The sequence below is a fragment of the Myotis myotis genome, unplaced genomic scaffold, assembly GCF_014108235.1.
Source record: "Myotis myotis isolate mMyoMyo1 unplaced genomic scaffold, mMyoMyo1.p scaffold_m19_p_5, whole genome shotgun sequence".
In the NCBI taxonomy this organism is placed as follows: domain Eukaryota; kingdom Metazoa; phylum Chordata; class Mammalia; order Chiroptera; family Vespertilionidae; genus Myotis; species Myotis myotis.
Window position 1 is genome coordinate 68,876,356 of NW_023416357.1, and position 20,542 is coordinate 68,896,897.

Genomic DNA, 20,542 nt, shown 5'->3' on the forward strand with positions numbered 1-20,542 from the left:
CTTTTAAATTAATGGGGTTCATGAAAATAATGTGCTCTCAAATAGTTTTATAAATGTTCCCCCATGTTTATATCATTGATTTCTTTTTTAAAGAAATATATTTTATTGATTTTTTTACAGAGAGGAAGGGAGAGGGATAGAGAGTTAGAAACATCAATTAATGAGAAACATTGATAAGCTGCCTCCTGCACACCCCCTACTGGGGATGTGCCCACAACCAAGGTACATGCCCTTGACCGGAATCGAACCTGGGACCCTTCAGTCCACAGGCCGCGCTTTTCCACTGAGCCAAACTGGTTAGGGCTATCATTGATTTCTTATTAAGAAATGTCCTCATTGACAATTCAAAAACTGAACTTTAACTGAGTCCCACTGTAAATAATCACAGGTTTAGTCAAAGAAGCCTACACTTTTGTATTTTAAGGTACATAATGCATATTATGAAAAATAGGATAATAGAGAAGTCATTCTTATCTGAACATAATTACTTTTTACCATGTAGAAAGTTTACTTTTATTTCATAAAAGGTTATATCATGCTGCCCTTAAATTGATAAATATTTATAAATTTTGCTATTAACTTATGGCTATCAATTTAATAGTTGAGACAGGTACACCTGGTTTCTGTTTTTATATTTTAATTGTATTTTTTTATTTCTCTGTACACCTTTATAATTTAATGTCTTTGTCATCACTATTACTTTCTGTCATATCAGTCTCTTAATCTCTTATCCCATAAGAAACTACCACCCACCATAGTGCACTGCTTGTGATAGAAATGCAAAAACTTGATTGATCTAATCAGGCACTGTTTCAACTATAAATTATGGCCTGACTTTGTGATTATTCTTTTCCAACCTTATAAAAAGTAGATAGCAAATATTGCATTAGAGATGAGAATACACATCTGGTTTAGTCCTAGTTTTGTCACTAACACGCTGGCTTTTTTGGTCAGGTTACTTAAAAATCTTCTATCGCAGTTTTTATCTGGTATTTGGACTAAGAAGATTTCTAAAATTCTGTGGTTTTATATGGTGTATTGCATTCCATATAAGAATTTGTATCAGTATTTATCTGTATTGTACTGTAGTTTAAAGATGAAATTATATTTTTAAAGATAAATATATATATTTTCTTTCTTTTAATAACATTCATAGCCATTTTTAACAACATTAATAGTCATTTAATAACACCAAAAGTTTGGTCTTTTCTTAAAAACAGCCAAACAGAAGTTTAAGACAACTGCTAAATTGCTGATTTCTGATGAAGCGAAACCTGCTGCTTGTGCTCTTTTTGTGTCTTTCATGGAACAATTGCAATAATCTGCACTAATAAAAAAGAAAGATGCAAATTGCTGTACCTTTGTGACACCCACCAGCCAATCAGGAGTGAGTATGCAAATTAACCCAACAAAGATGGCGGGTTAAGTTGCATACACAGGCACTGAGCGGCCCGGGGCAGGGCAGGACGCTTGCACCATGGCAACAACACAGGCTTTCCACACTGCCCCAGCCACTCCTGGCCTCTGGGCAGCGGGGGAAGGCAGAAAGACAGCTTCGGGCCGGAACCAAGGCAGAAAGGCGGCTCCGGCCAGAGTGAAGGTGGTGCCAGCAGCCAGGGGAAGGAAGGCCTATTCTTGCATGAATCTTCGTGCATTGGGCCTCAAGTAACCTATAAAAATAATGTCAGATAATCTTTAAAGTATACATATTTTCTAATTGAATCTTTTCTATAAACATATCTAGCATAGTTAAAAAATTTTTGTCAAAAATTATTTCTCCTTTTGCTATTAGAGAACATAAGATAAATTGTTTCTATAGAACTTATAAATTCAGTATTACTTTTTAAATTTATTTACCCATTTTATTTTATTTTTCTGTTAATCCTTATCCCAAGGATATTTTTTCATTGAATTTTTAGAGAGAGTGGAAGGGAGGGGGAGAGACAGAGAAAGAGAAACATCGATGTGGGAGAGTCACATCCATTGGTTGCCTGACTGGGACCAGGGATCGAGCCTGCAACTGAGATATGTGCCCTTGACCAAAATTGAACCCACAACTCTTCAGTCCATGGGCTGATGCTCTATCCACTGAGCCAAATTGGCTAGGGTTTCAGTGTTATTTTACTGAGTAAGTAATATATGCCATTTTCCCTTTTTTGAGTGTTCAGTTAGCTTTTATGTTAGTGTTAGAGGGTCTTTTGAGAAGATGAATAAACTAATTATTGTAAACTTAACTATGATAGTTAAACTGTACTTAGAAAAATGTAAGATGTTTGGAAAGATTATTTATAAAATGCTGTAATTCTAACAAATATAAATAAAAACATTTGATGAAAGAATTGAGTATCTCTTAGCTCAATTGTTGTTGTTTTGCATTTATATTTCAAAACAAAATGTGTTTTTGGAGATTTTGTTGGGAAATCTGTCCAACTTAAGAGAAATGTCATTCTTTTTTTTTTTCTCCCCTCATTTCTAATCAGTCTTAAGCTTGTGACTTATGTAATTAAATTTAGTAAGCACTTTCAAATGCCCTGTCATCTGATTTCTGCCCTCTTTCTGACCTCATTGCTTACTAATCTTTCTTTGTCTATAGACCGTCTTTCTCTTCCCTGAACATCCATACTTTGTTCTTGATGAAATGGCCTTTTTATTAGTTGTTACTCTGCCGGAAATGCTCTTCTCTAAATTCTGTCATTGCTGCCTCATTATTATTAGATCTTGGCCTAAATATCACTCTTAACATCTAATCTGAAGTAATGAACCCATCAATATGGTATCGTCTTATTTTGATTCTCTATGTAGTGCTTTCCACTCTGATAATGTTTGTTTATTGCTCCTTATCCACTATCAGTGTCTGACACATAGTATATACTCAGTAGATAGTTTAATGAATGAATGAATTAAAATGAAGCAGCAACATCTTTTACTTGACATTTTTTAAGAAAACAACCACCTAATTTACTCAGTCTGATACAAGATCACTTGAATGCTATGCCAGTAAATGTTACCTTTTATTTTATAAAATGTTTTTAAGTAAATTATCAATTTGCTTGAGCTAATGAAAATGTTTTTCATTTTCTTCTTATAATTTTCCAATTGTTTTGTTTTGTCATTTAGATTAATTGGAGGATCTGACAACAAACTAATTTATAGACATTATGCAACGTTATATTTTGTCTTCTGTGTGGATTCTTCAGAAAGTGAACTTGGCATTTTAGATCTAATTCAAGTAAGTTAACATTTGCCTCTATTTAAATAACAATTTTGCTATTTACATTTTAAAAAATGTGTATGTTACAAATTTTCTAAAATGATGTTTCGTTTAGTAAGAAATGAAGCATTCCATAGTAGTATTGGGTGGGTAAAAGAGGGAGGAAGGATGCAAAAACACGTAGACTAACTTAATCTGATTAAGACTAATCACAACTAATTTCATCATGCTCCTTTTTTCTTGTTCATGTAAGTCACCATAAGAAGCCCAAGAGTCATGAATCTCTTACCATGTGTATCCAGATTTGACCCCAAAACCCACTCCTCTCTGTCTCCTGAAAATCTTTCATAATGTCCCTGGAGCTCAAGGTCAGTCATCAGGAAATTTCTCTTTATCTTCAACCTCTTCTGTAACATTGCCTCTCATGCTTTCTTTATAACATTGATCCTGGAGGTCTTCCCTTGCTTCTCTTCTCATTGCTTTTTCCAGATCATTATCTCTTCTAAAACATCTCCAAACTTTATCTCACGTTATTAAACTATACCACCTTCTACCCATCCTGTTGCAATAATCTTTTATTCCCACCTTCCATTCATTGGAGATTCTATGAAAAACTTTCAAGGGTCTGAGATTTTATCCTACTTGCAAGCTAATAAGTTAACTATCACAGTTTCATGGATGTTAGCAGAAGAGGAGAGATTTCTAGGCCAGAAGCAAAGGACTATTACTAGCAGCAAAAGCAGTAGCCAAAGTAAAAGCATTTGCTTATACTGGGTCCTCAAGTCCCAGTTTCCAAAGTGTGACTTGAAAAGGGCCATGTGATACCTGCATACACAGTAGATTGAATGATAGCAGAGGAACCACAACCTTAGGGAACTTGAATCTTTGATAGTGGGCACTAAGCATGTCTGCCCTTGAAGTGGAGGAAGATAATATATTCTAAAGGTAAACCTACCCTTTGCTTTGGAGAGAGACGTTCTCCATTTTCTAAGGCTGTTTGCTAGACAAGGTTGCTTGAAAAGGTAGTCCACAATAAAGACAGTAACTCTGCTCACATTATATATAGAAATGAAGAATTATTCACTGCCTCTGCTTCAATACTGCTTGTGATTTCAGTGTTCGTGTGGATAATTCTTTCAGTACACTGGTGTCTTCAAACATTGGAATTCCTCTTCTCCAATAAATTTTGCCTTTTACCCTATCTCACTACTTACTTCTTGATCTTGTCTTTATTCAAACTTCAGTTCCTCCGTCATTTCAACTTCACAGTTTGCACTCTCTGCCACCTCTTACCTTTCATATCACAATTTCTATTACTCCTACAAATCTTTGAGCCTGTTGGGATCTTAAGTCTTTTAAACCTATTTTATTTTCACTGTCCCTGATCCTTCTGATGTCTAACTTTCCTTACCCAGCTTAAATTCTATAGTCATCATGGTAATCATAGCCTTGTATATAGTGCTCAATTGCTTCCTTATACCTATACATTTCAACATACAAAGAGGGGGGAAAAACATAACCATACTTACTGTGGCTTTACTTTAAATTCATAATCCCTAATCTCCAAGAGTCCTTAATGCTACTCAGTCCATTCACTGGTCCATACTCTAGGCAACTACTGATAACACTCTCCTTTCTCCTTAAACCTCTAGCACTTCTAGCATCTTGCTTTCTAGTTCACTGAGAAAATTGAAGCAATCAGAGGAGAACATCTGTGTCCATGTGCTCTGTTCTTTCTTCTATGAGAGGTGAACTCACTGTACTCCTAGCTAAAGCCAATTCACCCACTTATATACTAGTTTTCTCCTCGTTGCTATAGCAGTTCTTCCTCTTTCTTCTGTGTCATTTTCCCTCTCTTTTATTTATTTCTTGATCTGTGATTTTTTAAAAATTATCTTAAGCCTTATGATCACAAAATTCACAATTTTGTGTTGATAATCTATTCTCTACTTTAATCCTTCTAGTAAGTTGGCAACAGCACCATTACCGATCACAAATATATACAGTAATTCTATAGTTGTTTTTGAATAACTGGTTCAAGACAATCCTGAATTATAACTTAGTCTGACTTAAAGAATTCATAAGCAAAGTTTGCTACTATATATTGTCATGTTGAAAATTTTTTGTTAATCCTCACCCGAGGGTATTTTTCCATTGACTTTTTTTTTTTTAGAGACAGTGGAAGGGAGGGGGAGAGACAGAGAGAAAGAAACATCTATATCAGCGGTTCTCAACTTGGGGGTCGAACGACCCTTTCACAGGGGTCGCCTAAGACCATCGGAAAACACATATATAATTACATATTGTTTTTGTGATTAATCACTATGCTTTAATTATGTTTAATTTGTAACAATGAAAATACATCCTGCATATCAGATATTTACATTACGATTCATAACAGTAGCAAAATTACAGTTATGAAGTAGCAACGAAAATAATTTTATGGTTGGGAGTCACCACAACATGAGGAACTGTATTAAAGGTTCTCAGCATTATGCCTGGCTGGTTTGGCTCAGTGGATAGAGTGTCAGCCTGGGGACTGAAGGGTCCCAGGTTCGATTCCGGTCAAGGGTATGTACCTTGGTTGTGGCAGCTGATTGATGCTTCTCTCTCATCTATGTTTCTAACTCTCTATCCCTCTCCCTTCCTCTCTGTAAAAAATCAATAAATATATATTTTTAAAAAAAAGGTTCACAGCATTAGGAAGGTTGAGAACCACTGATCTATATGAAAGAGACACATCGATTGGTTGCCTCCTGTACAGGCCCTCCCCAAGCGGAGGATCAAGCTTGGAACTGAGGTACATGCCCTTGACTGGATTTGGACCAGGGACCCTTCAATCTGAGGGCTGACACTCTTTCCACTGAGCCAAACTGACTAGGGCTCATGCTGAATTTTAAAAGCATCTGACCCTATAGATCATCTATAAAATGTGAGAAGTGTTAAGTGTTCTTTATTTGATATTATACATAAATAACACTGAAATGCCTTTTATTAAGTAAAAGGCAACAGTTTAGATAGGGAATTTTAATTGAATTGGCATAGTTAGGACCAAAATGATAAAATGGACGTTGCCAGCATATCTTGCTAATGAGCACAACTTGAAATACAAGCAAGTCTTGCTGGTCTAAGAAATAAAAAAGGGATTTCCTCAGAATTTAAACATATTAATACACCAGTTGTAGAAATCTAAGTATAAAAGCCAATCCCCTACAGGGTTTTTTATGGCATTCACCATCTCTGTGAAAAGTTAAACATTATGAATCAAGGCCAGTCATATTTTTGGAAGCGGGAAACAATGATAGCACTTGCTGAACCAAAATTACCATCAAGTTTCAAAATGCTGATTATATTAATTTAACCACATGCTAATCTTATTTAAATCAGAACTACCCAAAAGAAATGCTTTACCAGCTGTTCATGATCTGATTCCTGGTGTATAAGATCAATTTAAATATGGTACAAATAAAAAGTGTCATAAGACGTTTGTTGTAATAAGGCAGTAGCCACCTATTACTCATTAGTAGCTTTTTTTGAGATAAGCTACCAAGTCTGCCCTTTCTGCACTCCTCTTAATGCCAGCAAAGATCATTTTTTGTTCCAGGGATATACTTCTTGGGATTCTTCAAATACTCCGTCTCTCCCCAGGTGATGCCTTTGTTCTTATTGGCAGAAAATTTAGGGATCCGACCTTTCTTTCACCCAAATAGACCATGGAGATTTGGCCCAGTCTTGTGCTTGCCTCCCTTTCCCATAGTATGGCACCAGGCACACTTTTGAACAAAAATCTTCTTGCCCTTTTCAACATCATTCATTTTTAAATTGCTCTTTGGTCGCATGTTACACAGAGGTTCCCACTCACCAAGCCAGATGTCCTGCTTTCTAAGTCCAAGGACATGCCCCATCTGCGCCTACGTATCCATATTGGTGCAACTGAACTTGCTCCCATTTTTCCTCTATTTTTAGATCATTCCCACTAGCCCATAATATTTTCTCCCATCTTAAAAAAAAAGATCTCTTTCTACTTCCTTCTCCAGACACTGCCTCATTTCCCCCCACCCCTTACAGCAAAAACACTTTTAAGATGTCTGTATAAAATGTCTCAATTTTTTCTTTTTGTCTGGAACACACTTTAATCAGGTTTTCAGCTCTATAGTTGCTGATCAGTTTCATCAGTCCTTTATTTGATTAAGATTGTTGATCACTCTCTTCATGAAATTTTTCTTTGCTTGGCTTGTAGGACACCTTACTTGCCTGGTTTTCATCCTACTTCTATAGTTGCTTTATTTTGGTTTTATGACCTCTCCCATCTCTTTGGCAAATCCTGTTGGATATACAGAATATAACCACTTATTACACTCTGCATTGCCACTACATTGATCCAAGCTACCACTAGCTCTTGCTGGATTATAACAGTAGTTTCCTGACTGGTCTTTCTGCTTCCACTGTCTTTTCCCTTTGGTCTTATCTCAGTAAAACAGCCAAAGTGATACTATTGAAATATGTCACATCTTACACTCTTCCATTCTGAATTCTTCAATGGCTTTTCTTCTCACTCAGAGTAAAGGAAAAGCCAAATTCCTTACAAATGACCCATGAGGCCCCACATAATTTGACTCCCCTCCCCATACCCTGCTAATTATCTTACTTCATCTTCTACTCCTTTTCCTTTTTCTCTACCCACACTGACCTCCTTGCTGTTCCTCAAACATACTGGCATGCTTCTACATCAGAGCATTTGTGCTTGCTGACCTTTCTACCTAAATTGTTCTTCCTTTTGATATTTCCATGGTTGGCTTCATTCTTTCAGGTCTTGACCCATATGTTACCTTCTCAATATGTATTCCGTAGCCCTTTTCTTTCATATTTTCTAACCCCTTTTCTGCTGTATTATTTTCCTTAGTACCTACCACTATTTAGTATACCATATATTTGACTGACTTTATCTTGTCTTTTGTCATTTATCCTTACAAGAATATAAGCTCTGTGATGGTCAGGATTTTTGTTTATTTTGTTCACTTATTTATCCCTAGTGTATACAAAGGTCCAGGCACGTAGTAGATTCTCAATAGGTAATTGTTTAATGAATGCATGTAGTATTGAATGCTTAATATTTGCCATTTTTTTATAAAATAAGTGACAGCAAAACCCAAAGGTTAATTAAGAGAAGAGTTAGTTAGAAAGATAAAATATAGTGGTTGCTATGTAACGTATTAACTAACAGTAAAAAAAATGTAGTTGCTATAAGTAATTTTATTGAGTTAAGATTATCATGAGGGAATGCTCATGCATGAGTCAGTCACTTTAAAAACATTGAGTGAACAAAGATGAAAAGAAGTAGCTTATTGTTTCTGCTTCTTTCATGAAACAGCTATTCAGAACTTATTTAGAACTGATTTTCTTGCTTTGTCCAACCTCTAGTTTTGAGAAAGGCAAGTGATATGTAAAAAGTAAGTGTGGAAAATTATAAACCAAGAGAGTTTAGGTCAAAATCTCTTGGTTTTGCATGTTCTTTAGAAAGCGGATTGAGAAAACTTATTAAACATCAACATATAATTACTAAATATATGTTTAATTTTGGTATTTTGAATATTAAAAATGACCATTCAAATGATCGTGGATGCATATTTTTATGCAAAGATTTCATGCTTCTAAGACATGCATGCTGTCCCAGATTTGACTTTATATCTTATATAAAATCTGAGAAAGGCATTGAATTGAATTAAAATTGAATAATCAGCTTCTGTTTTCTCTTGTTCCTTTTTTAATTCTTTATAAGTTGGGGAAAAAGTAACCTTATTTTGTATCTGATGTGTACTATTTTAGTGTGATATTGACTGCCAAATAAGCAAATTTCAGAGTTGATAGCTAGCTTTTTTTAGAGTCCTTTCTGTTGTAGCATATCTTCATTGGGAATGTTAAAATATTTACAGAGTGAGAATAGAAGCTCATTAAATATTAATGTTGGTTGTTTGAGTTATTTATAAGCAGTCATATTGTCCTCAATTAATTTGTTATGCCAAACTAAAGGAGGCATAAAAATTCACTAGGTGATTTCAAATTCTGTAATTGTTTTCTGGACCCCATGTAGCAATTAAATCACCATCAGTCTTGTTCAGTTGTAGTTTAGAAATAATTGATAAGTAACAGCTAAACTTTTCTATAGATATAGAAAGATAAGTTTTGGCTATGTTAGAATAAACATACAAACTAGAGCTCCATGTATAGCATTTGTTATTACTATGGTGCCAAGTGTGACTAGCTTTTGTGAAATTATTTTAGTTACTGGAGGAGGGGGTCCCTCACAGTCCAGGAGCCCTCAGGGGTGGGAGGCGACCTGGCGATCAAGGGAAGGCAACGCCCCCATCACACCTCTGCTGCAGCCGCCATCCGAGGCTTGCCTGTGCCTTGGGCCGGCCCTGGGCAGCTGTGGGGCTGAGGGGACTAGGGGACTCCAGTGGCAGGGTGCCGACAGGGCTGAGGGGACTGGGTTCTGCCATCTTGTGGCTGTGGGTGCTGCCATCTTTCAGGGCAGGGTAGTCAATTAGCATAGTCTCTCCTTATTGGCTGTGGGCACCACCATCTTTGTGATGGTGTGAGGGTCAATTAGCATATTCCCTCTTTATTAGATAGGATGGCTGCTAATACTAATTTAGTATGAAATTGAGCATATCAGTTAATCTTTATAGACCTTGACTTTTTTTTATCTGTAAACTATGCCTGTTTCAATTTGCTGTCTACAACCTTGTGAGATTGTCTGAAAGATCAGTGAATAAAAGCAAGCTAATAGTGGTTAAAGTCATTCAGACTCCACTTTGTACTGGTATATAACTTGGGACAAGTTGTTTAACCTCTTTGATCATTTTTTTTTTTTTTTTGCAAAATGGGGGTAATGATAATACCAACTCATAGAATAAGTACACGTATTAAAAAAGATATTGTATCCCTGGCTGGTGTGGCTCAGTTGGTAGGAGCGTCATCCTGTACATTGAATCTCATGTTTGATTCCCAGTCAGGGCACATATCTAGGTTGTGGGTTCAATCCCTGGCTCTAGTTGGTAGGCATGCAGGAGGCAAGTGTTCAGTGTTTCTCACATCGATGTTTCTTTCTCTCTCCTTTTCTCTTTCTCTGTCTCTGTCTCCTTTCTCTAAAAATCAAAGAACATGTCTTCAGGTGAGGATTAAAAAAATGATATTGTACATGAAGCTCGTGGAAAAAATGACTGACATAATTGTCAGTCATTTTTAGCTAACATCATTAAAGCATATACTTTTAAGGAAGTCATATAAAGTATTATTTTATTAGTATACAAATTGAATTCAGATAAGAAGTCCTTTTATCTTTTTCACTTTTATAAGAATTTGTGAATCTTTTTATTCTATATATGTGTGTGATGGCTTTGGATAAATTCTACATGATGATAGAGTTATATGATAAGAAATAGACTTAGTTTGTAAGCCAAGAATACTTAGGTGGAGAAAGATCACCTAATCTTCCCAGTATCACGTAGGAAATTGTGCTGAGGTAGGTGCTACCTAACATAGAATGGTGTGCCAGTGGAGGCCTTGCCCCACCCCACCCCACATTATTATTCTGTAGGCTTGAAAGCACCCTTGTCAGTGAGGTGACACATATACACTACTTAAGCTTTAGGTTGTATAGGTTCAGTTGCCACCTGTTTTTAAGTGTAATCTGGGAAACTCAGCTGATTAGCATGTGGGAGGTTGCAGCTTTCTTATTGGGCGGTTGTGGGATGGGGGTGTGGATATAACCCTGATCCCATGGGAAGGTGAGTTCTGGTGCAGTTCCTCCTGCTGGCGGAAGAGGGAGCACTGGCCCAGTTGGTTTATTTTCCAGGTAATCCAGAATGAGTGCCCAAGATCATTTTAGGAAAATTCTGCTTGCTACACTATACTATATTACCAGAGTATTAAAAATTTTAATTTTCAGTAAGATTTATCATATATATATATATATATATATATATATATATGAAACTAAACAATGTTTCTGTAAACAATTGAATTAGAGACTGTTAGACTGATTCAGCATTTCTAAGATTTTTTTTCTTATCTTTTTGTCTTGTTGAGAAGTCTAATTTTCAATAATTAGAAATGTAAACTTTACTTTTCTGTTATTTGCATTGCTGCTTCTTCATGATACATCCTGGAATCAAATTGATGATACTTGCTTTTGGAGTTTACATGTTTTGTTGACATCTCAACAGTTCTCTTGGGAGGCATCATAGTGTGAAATTGGTGTTTGGAGTCATATGGTATGGATTTGACTGTTGGCTCTGTCATCTAACAGTTATATGACTTTGAGCAAATTACTTAACCTTATCCATCCTGAATATTCTTATCTGTAGGGGCTGATATTCATACCTACCTTGCCAGCATTGTAAGAATGAGAGCTAATATATGTGAAGCTGATGGCATAGAGCCTAGACCAACCGTGGGCAAACTACGGCCCACGGGCCGGATCCGGCCATTTGAAATGAATAAAACTAAAAAAAAAAAGACCGTACCCCTTTATGTAATGATGTTTACTTTGAATTTATATTAGTTCACACAAACACTCCATCCATGCTTTTGTTCCGGCCCTCTGGTCCAGTTTAAGAACCCATTGTGGCCCTCGAGTCAAAAAGTTTGCCCACCCCTGGCCTAGACTGTAGTAGACATTGTTATTATTCACTTAATAGTGGTGAAGGAAGTATTTTGGAACTCAGGTACTTAAGGTCAGAATTTTGGAGCTGGAAGCAACTTAAAATTTAATTGTTACCCTTCAAAATATGTTTGAGAGAGAGGAAACAACTTAACTTATAGTGTTTCTCTTTAAGATGAATTCTTTATTTCCTAGTGTAGAATGGTAGGTTTTCAGGAAGGAATTGGATGTAGAGCAGAAGAGTTCCCTCTGAGCTTGGTTATTCAAGTTTTGGGGTTCCTTAAATTTTTATTTTTTAGAAATTAATTTAGATTTACAAAAGAATGGCAAATATAATACAAATAATTCTTCCCTATCCTATCTTCATCCAGATTCCCCAAATTTAACATCGTCCATATAACCAAAGCACAGTGATCAAAATCAGGAAGTTAACACTGATACAATACTATTGTCTAACCTGAAGACATTATACAAAATTTGCCAACTGTCCCATTAATATAATGTTTTTTTTTTCATTCAGAGTTCAATTCGGGTCCTATTGCATTTAATTTTCATGTCTCCTTTACTCTGCAGTAGTTCTTCAATTTTTGACTTTTATTCATGTCTTTCATGCCTTGATTCTTCGAAGAGTACTGGCCAGTTATTTTGTAGAATATTCTTCAATTTGGATTTGTTTGATATTTCTTAATAATTAAATCATGTTACGTATTTTTGGCAAGAATACCATAGAATTGATATTACTTCCTTTTTAATGCATCATATCAGGACGTACATGGTATCATTTTTGTCCCATTACTTGTGATATTTATTCTGATTTCTTGGTTAAAATAGTACCTGTCAGGTTTACTGTAAACTTCCATTTTCCCTTCGTGCTTAAAAGTATTTTTTAGGGAGTAATTTAGAGACTACATAAATACTCTTTTCCTAATCATGTTTTTGGTCATTAATTTAACTTCTTGATAACTCTTGCCCAAAATAATTATTATTTGTAGTATTTGCCAAATAGTGATTTTCCCATCATGCCTTATGTACTTATTAGTCTAAATTGTATAGTGGAAAACTTTCTAAGATTTTTGTTCATTTTATTTTGTTTGAAATCAGTGCTCAAAACATCAAGTGTACCATGTTTAATTATAGGTAGACTATCTTTCAAGGCCATATATCATATTTATTTATTTATTTATTTATTTATTTATTTATTTTTAATATATTTTGTTGATTTTTTACAGAGAAGAGGGGAGGGGGTAGAGAGTTAGAAACATCGATGAGAGAGAGAAACATCGATCAGTGCCTCCTGCAAACCCCCTACTTGGGGATGTGCCCGCAACCAGGGTACATGCCCTTGACCTGAATCTAACCTGGGACCCTTCAGTCCACAGACAGCCGCTCTATCCACTGAGCCAAGCCAGTTAGGGCCACATATTATTTTTAAAATCAACTTTTGCTTGGAAGTTTAAATATAGTTCTAATAATTTATATCAGTATGTGTTTTTAAATGTTCTCATGATTGGCTTTTGTGCAGAAAAAGAAATAATCAGAGGCTACTTTCATTTTTAAAATTAACATTTGACATATTAGTCTTACAAACTCAAAACCCCAGTTCTTCCTTAGATTTCTAAATCCAATGTACAAATCATATTAAATCACTTCAATGCAGGGGCTACAATGTAATTTCCTGTAGTACAAGCAGTTTTTGTTTTGCACAATTCTAGGTTAATGTGGGTGGTAAAAATATGGAAACTTAAAAATCTGCTTTATGCTTTTCTGTATTTTCCAAATATTCTAAATAATTACTTTTTACTACATTGAAAACAAAGTGCTGTTTTTTATTGTTGTTGAAAGGATTATTCCTAGTAAATAAGAATGTTGGTTCTGCAGTGAGACTTTCTGGAATTTAATAAAGACTTCACTACATAACTGTGTTAGTAGTTAACTTTTTGTTTAGATTACTCCTCAGTAAATAGTTGTTAATAAAAGTACCTGCCTTATGGGATTACTGTGAAGGGTTAAAAATAATCTACTTAAAGCACTTGGAACAGTAACACTGCCATAATAGTATAGACTCAATAAATGATAGTTTATCATTACTAACCTTTTCTAAGAGAAATAATCGCACAAAAAGAATCAGTGATGTGATCTCTTTCAGAATCATTATGACATGAATATAAAATACAGGTAGTCCCTTCATCAACTCTTAATTCCTTCATACTGAAATTGAAAATTTAGCCCTGGCTGATGTGGCTCGGTTGGAGTGTTGCCGTATACACGAAAAGGTTGTGGGTTCAATTCTGTTCAGGGCACATACCTAGGTTGCGGATTTGATCTCTGGTTGGGGTGCATACGAGAAGCCAACTGATTGAAGTTTCTCACATCAATCTCTCTCTCTCTCTCTCTCCCTCTCTCTCTCTCTCTCTATCTCTCTCTTAGTATATGCACAATAAATGTCTCTATTTTTACTAGGATTATAATCATTGGCACATTAGTGTCCAGGTCAGGTTTAGTGCAAATCCAGTCATACCTTTAAGGTTATGAATATTATTCAGTGGTATACATTGGAGTGTGTACCTAGGCTAAGTCATAATTTTTCTTTAAAGGTACTTGATCTGATTTTTAAGTTCAGTCTCTCTTCCCTAGCTTTATTGGTATATTTTTAGTGGCATATTTTATTCTTGGTTTGAGTGAAACCAATTATCTCTCTGGAACAGCGTTTCTCAACATGTGGGTCACGACCCCTTTGGGGGTCGAATGACCCTTTCATAGGGGTCACCTAAGACCATCGGAAAACGCATATATAATTACATATTGTTTTTGTCATTAATCACTATGCTTTAATTATGTTTAATTTGTAACAATGAAATTGGGGGTCACCACAACATGAGGAACTGTATTAAAGGGTCGCGGCATTAGGAAGGTTGAGAACCACTGCTCTAGAATATCTTGCTGCTAAGAAAATATTTTTTTTAGACCATTTGCCAGTCTATTTGTATTCTTAAGTTTATTCCTACTATTCTTGGGCTTAAAACATTTTCTATCTTATAACTTGTTAGTTTTACATTTATGTACTTCATTTAATATTATAGCTTAGAAACAGTAGGATAAAGTCCTCCTAAAATTTAACAGAAGTCCCCAAACTCAGAAAGAAATTTTATATATAGTATTCTAGTACTAGCTAATGTATATATAGTACTTTTTTTAGTGAGACACTGTTCGCAGCCCTTTATATTTATTCATTTAATCACTAAAACAACTCTATGGGATAGGTGCCATGAATATGCCCAAATGAAGAAACTGAGACTTAGAGTTAAATCGCTATTTTGTTTAAACTAGGTATTATTAAAATGAAGGAAAATGTAAAACACAATTCTCTTAGTAAATTAAAAATAATTTTTCTTGCACTAGTCTTTGAATTCCTTGAAGCCATAGATTAATGAGTAGCTATTTAGTAAATAATTGTTATATTGAAATTGACTTTAAACTTTATATTATTTTAAAAATGAAACACAAGAGGGTGCTATTTACTATTCACTACTAGTGTTTTGCTTTTAAAAAAATATTTCTCCTTGTGAAATAGAGTGCAGTAGCAACTTTATTATTATTTTTTTTTGTTCTGGATAGAACCATTAATTTATTTTCTTATATTTTTTACTTCAGTTTATAAATTATTAGTTTTGTATTGGCCTTCTCCGTGTAACAGATTGGCAGTGTGTATCTATTTGGGGGGCACTGGATTTCTAATTATATTAAGTAATTTTGCTAAATGAAAAGAAAAGTAATGGAAATTTTTTTTAAAAAAATCTTTATTGTTGAAAGTATTAGATATGTCCCCTTTTTTCTCCCACTGACCCCTTTATTGCCTGCCCCTGCCCTCCCACCCCATACCTCCACCACCGTACTGTCTGTGTCCATGTGTTATTCATATTGGAAAGTTTTTTGAAGAGGGCTTTGATTTATTTAAAGCCAAATTTAACATTTGAGTGCATTAAGTCTTGGGAATTATTTTCCTAAATTAAGAATATGTAATTATGACATTTTACTGAAGAGCAGTTATAGCAAGAAACCTGCTATTTAGAATTTACTCTTTGTCCCATTGGATCACCTCTGAATAGGGTGTCCATACATTTCAATATGCTAGGAACAGTTCTGCTTACATCTGTTGTTGCAAGCTGTTGTTTTATTACGATAACATCGCATCTATTATTATAACTAGAGGCCTGGTGAATTAAATTCATGCATGGGTACGGTCCCTAGGCCTGGCCGGTGATTGAAGCACGAGCGTCTGGAGTGGAAGGGCAGGTTCCAGCTGACCTCTGGGCCCTGGGCAGCACCTGGGCACCCGCTCACACCCACCTTAGCCTGGCGCCGCCCACTCACCTGCTTCACTATCCCGCTGCGGTCCCGCTCTTGTCGGACCTATCACTACCAGCAGTGCCTCCACTGCCGCTTGCTGCCAGCACCACATTGCCAATGACCGCCATGTTCTGTGCTGCCCCTGGTAGTCAGCGCACGTCAAAGTGAGCGGTTGAATTCCTGGTCTCCTGGTTGAACTCCCAGTCTCCTGGTTAAATTCCTGGTCTCCTGGTTGAACTCCTGGTCTCCCAGTTAAACTCCCGGTCAAACAAGCGCCCAATGGGACAATTTGCATATTAGGCTTTTATTATATCCTATATAATAAGAGAGAAATATGCAAATTAGGCTGAGACATCATGACCAACTCAGAGCAAGCCCCTGGCCCCAATTACACACACCACACACCAGGGCTGGGGGCGCGGCTCAGACCCCCCCACCCCCACCCTCTCAGCCCTGGTGCCGCCCAACCCTGAGGCCACTCCTACCAGGGATTTGAAGACAGGCACACTGCACTGCCTGCCCTGGGAGCAACACCCCCAGTGGACCCACAGACTTGCCCAGGGGGGCGTGCTCTGAGCTGCCGTGGCCAGACTGTGGCTTAGGCCTGTTCCCCACAAGCCGTCAGTAGGACACCCCCTGAGGGCTCCCAGACTGTGAGAGGGGGCAGGCTGGGCTGAGGGACACCCACCCAGTGAACAAATTCCATGCACCAGGCCTCTAGTAGGATAATAATAATTAATGGCTGCTCTTTTTTACTCTTAATACTGCCCCTCCCCCCCAATTTGGATGATAAATTGAATAGTTACTCTGTCTGTGAAAGCTGCCATTGAGAAAGGTAGTGGGAATAGAAATACAAATAGGTAGAATTTTAGAAATTGTTTGTATCAGAGGTCCCAAGGTCATCTGAATGATTTACTAGGATTCACAGGACTCAGAAGTTGCTAGGCTAATGGTGAGGGTTTATTGTGAAAGGATACAGAGTAAAATCATAAAAACATATGAGGAAAAGTCTGATGGAACCAGGTGCAATCTTCCAGGTGTCCCTTCCCACTGGAGTCACACAGATGTGCTTAATTCCCCCAGAAGTGATATATGATGATATGTGCAAAGTGTTCCCAACCAGGGAAGCTCATCTTAGCCTGGGTGTCCAGAATTTTTATTGGGGGCAGTCATATAGGTATGTAGCACCTGTGTGACTGACCTTGATTGTTAAGTTCCTGAACCTCAGAGAAAAAGAGATGTTTGCCATAAATCATATTGGTAGCATAAACTGCTCATACTGTACAGTGTGGCCCAAGACCACAGGCCCATTAAACACTCTTGTCAGAATTTTCCAAGGGCTCGGTTCCCAGGAGCTAGCTGAGGGCTAGTCTGAAATCAGATCATTTCGGGGAATGTGTAGGTTTCAGCAAGCCAGGTTGGCTGAGTTAATCCTTTCACATATATGGTAATAGAAGGTATTCAAGCCAGAGTTTGAACCCAGGAAGTCTGATTCCAAAGACTCTGTTCTTTCCCTAAGTAATTTTTAGAGATCTTTTATATACTGATTTGCTAATTGGAAATTACTGGTTACATTAGATGTGATAGTGACTTGGACTATGCCCATCTATCCTGATAAAATTCTTCTTTTTAAAAAATATGGTTTTTTGTCCTAACTGGTTTGGCTCAGTGGATAGAGCGTCGGCCTGTGGACTGAAGGGTCCCAGGTTCGATTCTGGTCAAGGGCATGTACTTTGGTTGTGGGCACATCCCCAGTGGGGGGTGTGCAGGAGGCAGCTGATCGATGTTTCTCTCTCATCGGTGTTTCTGATTCTCTATCTCTCCCCCTTCCTCTCTGTAAAAATCAATAAAATATATTTAAAAATATATATAAGTTTTTTATTGATTTGAGAGAGAGAGAGACTTCAGTATGAGGGAGAAATATCAATTGGTTGTCTCCCACACACACACCCTGACCGGAGATTGAATCCACAACCTGGGCATGTGCCCTGACTGGGAATCAAAACAGTGACCTTTTGGTTCATGGGACTATGCTCAACCAACTGAGCCACACAAGCCAAGGCCTGATAAAATACTAATAAGCTTTCTTTTTTCTCACATGAGGATAGGGAGCTTGATTTGAGTATTTTCCGGTGCTTTGTAGGTAAAAGGTGCTAAGAATTTCTAGTTCTTATTTTCAGCAAAGTTGTTTTATATATTAATGTATTGAAAAGTAGTTTACATGAAGAATAGTTTATAATTACTTATTTTGCACTTAATATAATGTTTTAATTAAAAACAGATACCCTATATAATAAAGAAGTAATATGCAAATTGACCATCATGCCCTCACAAGATGGCTGCCCCCATGTCGTCACAAGATGGCCAGCAGGGGAGGACAGTTGAGGGCGATTGGGCCAGCAAGAGAGGGCAGTTGGGGGCGATCGGGCCGGCAGGGGAGGGCCGTGGGGCAATTGGGCCAGCAGGAGAGGTCAGTTGGGAGCAATCGGGCTGGCAGGGGAGGGGGTGATCAGGCTGGCAGGCAGGCGAGCGGTTGGTAGCCAGCAGTCCCAGATTGTGAGAGGGTTTTAAATGGGCAGTCAGACATCCCCCGAGTGTTCCCAGATTGGAGAGGGTCCAGGCTGAGCTGAGGGTCACATACACCCCTCCTGTGCACGAATTTCGTGCACCGGGCCTCTAGTGTAATAATAGATTTATAAAAGTTTTTGTCACAAGATTGTCTGCCTTGTAGATAATAGATTTGAATGAACTTACACAGTTCTCAAAAGCTTTTAACTTTTTCTCTTTTCTTTTTCCTTAGGTATTTGTGGAAACATTAGACAAATGTTTTGAAAATGTCTGTGAACTGGATTTAATTTTCCATGTAGACAAGGTACTACTTCTATATTGTTAAATCTTCTAAGCTTTTTACCTGAGAAAAATGTTGTTTTATTTGCCAAAGTAAAAATGGATTTAGTGAATAAGGCTATTTTTATTCTCTTCCTAGGATTGTGTGAATGGAGGAAATTACATTTAACTGGATTTTTAAAGATTAGTAGATATTTTTCACAGACAGAAAAGGAGAGGTGGCTCTTTTTTGGAAGTTGGATTGTTAAGTGGGAGATCAAAAACAGAGAAATCAATTTAGGAACCTGTTGCAGTAGTCCAGAAAGAAATGAACTAAGACAGTATAGTAAGGATGAAAGAGAGTAGAGTAGGACCCTGATAGCCTATTGAAAGCTGGAGGTAAGAGAAGGGAAGAATGACTGAGTTTTCTAATCAGTATTATTGGGTATTGGTAATACAGAATTTAGAAGAAAGAGATTCCACTTTTACTATATATAGATTTTTTTCTGTATTAAGTTTATGTTAATTTGAGTTATTAAGCCATTGAATAAAATAGTCTGAAATAAGTGGCCTAAATTTTTAGCAAAAAAGTGATTTTAAAAAATTACCTTACCTTCGGCCTGGTCGATGTGGCTCAGTTGAGCGTTGACCTGTGAACCAAGAGGTTGCAGTTCGTTTCCCAGTCAGGGCACATGCCCAGGTTGTGGGGTGTACAGGAGATAGCTGATCGGTGAGTCTCTCTCATCATTGATGTTTCTATCTCTCACTTCTTCTCTCTAACAAAATCATTAGGTAGCTAATATTTATTGGTCATTTACTTTGTTTTGGGTACTTCCATGGATGACCTCATTTAATTTTTTCAGCAATCTATGAAGGAGATACTATTATTATCTCTGTTTTATAGCCCATTAAAATAAGACTTAAAGAGGTTATATATAACTACCTAAAGCTTCACAGTAGTGATGAAAGTGGGTTTTAAGCCTTCATTCCAAATTATTTTATTATACAGCTCATAAAGTAGACACAGCAGTATTTAAACCAAAAACTACTGGAATTATGAAATGTTTTTGTAGTGAGTTTTCTCTATAGGTGTGTATTATTTTTTTCCCTTTAGGTTCACAATATTCTTGCAGAAATGGTGATGGGGGGAATGGTATTGGAGACCAACATGAATGAGATTGTTACACAAATTGATGCACAAAATAAACTGGAGAAATCTGAGGTAAGAACGGAAAGTGCTCTAGTTAGTGAAGGTGGTAAACATGGTCATAAATTATGCATGATTTGTAGTTTTCACTGTTTGTCCTTTAGTATCACCTTTAGGTACAATTGGTATGCTTGTCCAGTTTTTAAGTGGGATATACATATTGTAGTATGCCAGATGTTCTGTGGCTACTACCCACCAAGTAGTTGTGCATCCTTCTTTTAGCCATGGTCATACCTGCCTTGGGTAATTAACACAATTCCAAATTCTTACTGCTTAAAAATGAAAT

At 36.8% G+C, this 20,542-nt stretch overlaps 1 protein-coding gene and 1 pseudogene across 3 annotated transcripts in view; one reads left to right on the forward strand and one right to left on the reverse strand.

The window, feature by feature from the left end:
* AP3S1 (adaptor related protein complex 3 subunit sigma 1) overlaps window positions 1–20,542 on the forward strand; it is a 51,599-nt gene that overhangs the window by 21,313 nt on the left and 9,744 nt on the right. For 2 of the 3 annotated variants that reach the window (XM_036310180.1, XM_036310179.1), the window contains exons 3-5: window positions 3,118–3,229; window positions 19,024–19,095; window positions 20,164–20,271. In XM_036310180.1, coding sequence (XP_036166073.1) covers window positions 3,118–3,229; window positions 19,024–19,095; window positions 20,164–20,271 — 292 coding nt within the window. The remainder of the gene's footprint in view (window positions 1–3,117; window positions 3,230–19,023; window positions 19,096–20,163; window positions 20,272–20,542) is intronic. The other variant, XM_036310181.1, reaches the window with a different exon arrangement.
* LOC118655901 lies at window positions 6,732–7,026 on the reverse strand (annotated as a pseudogene).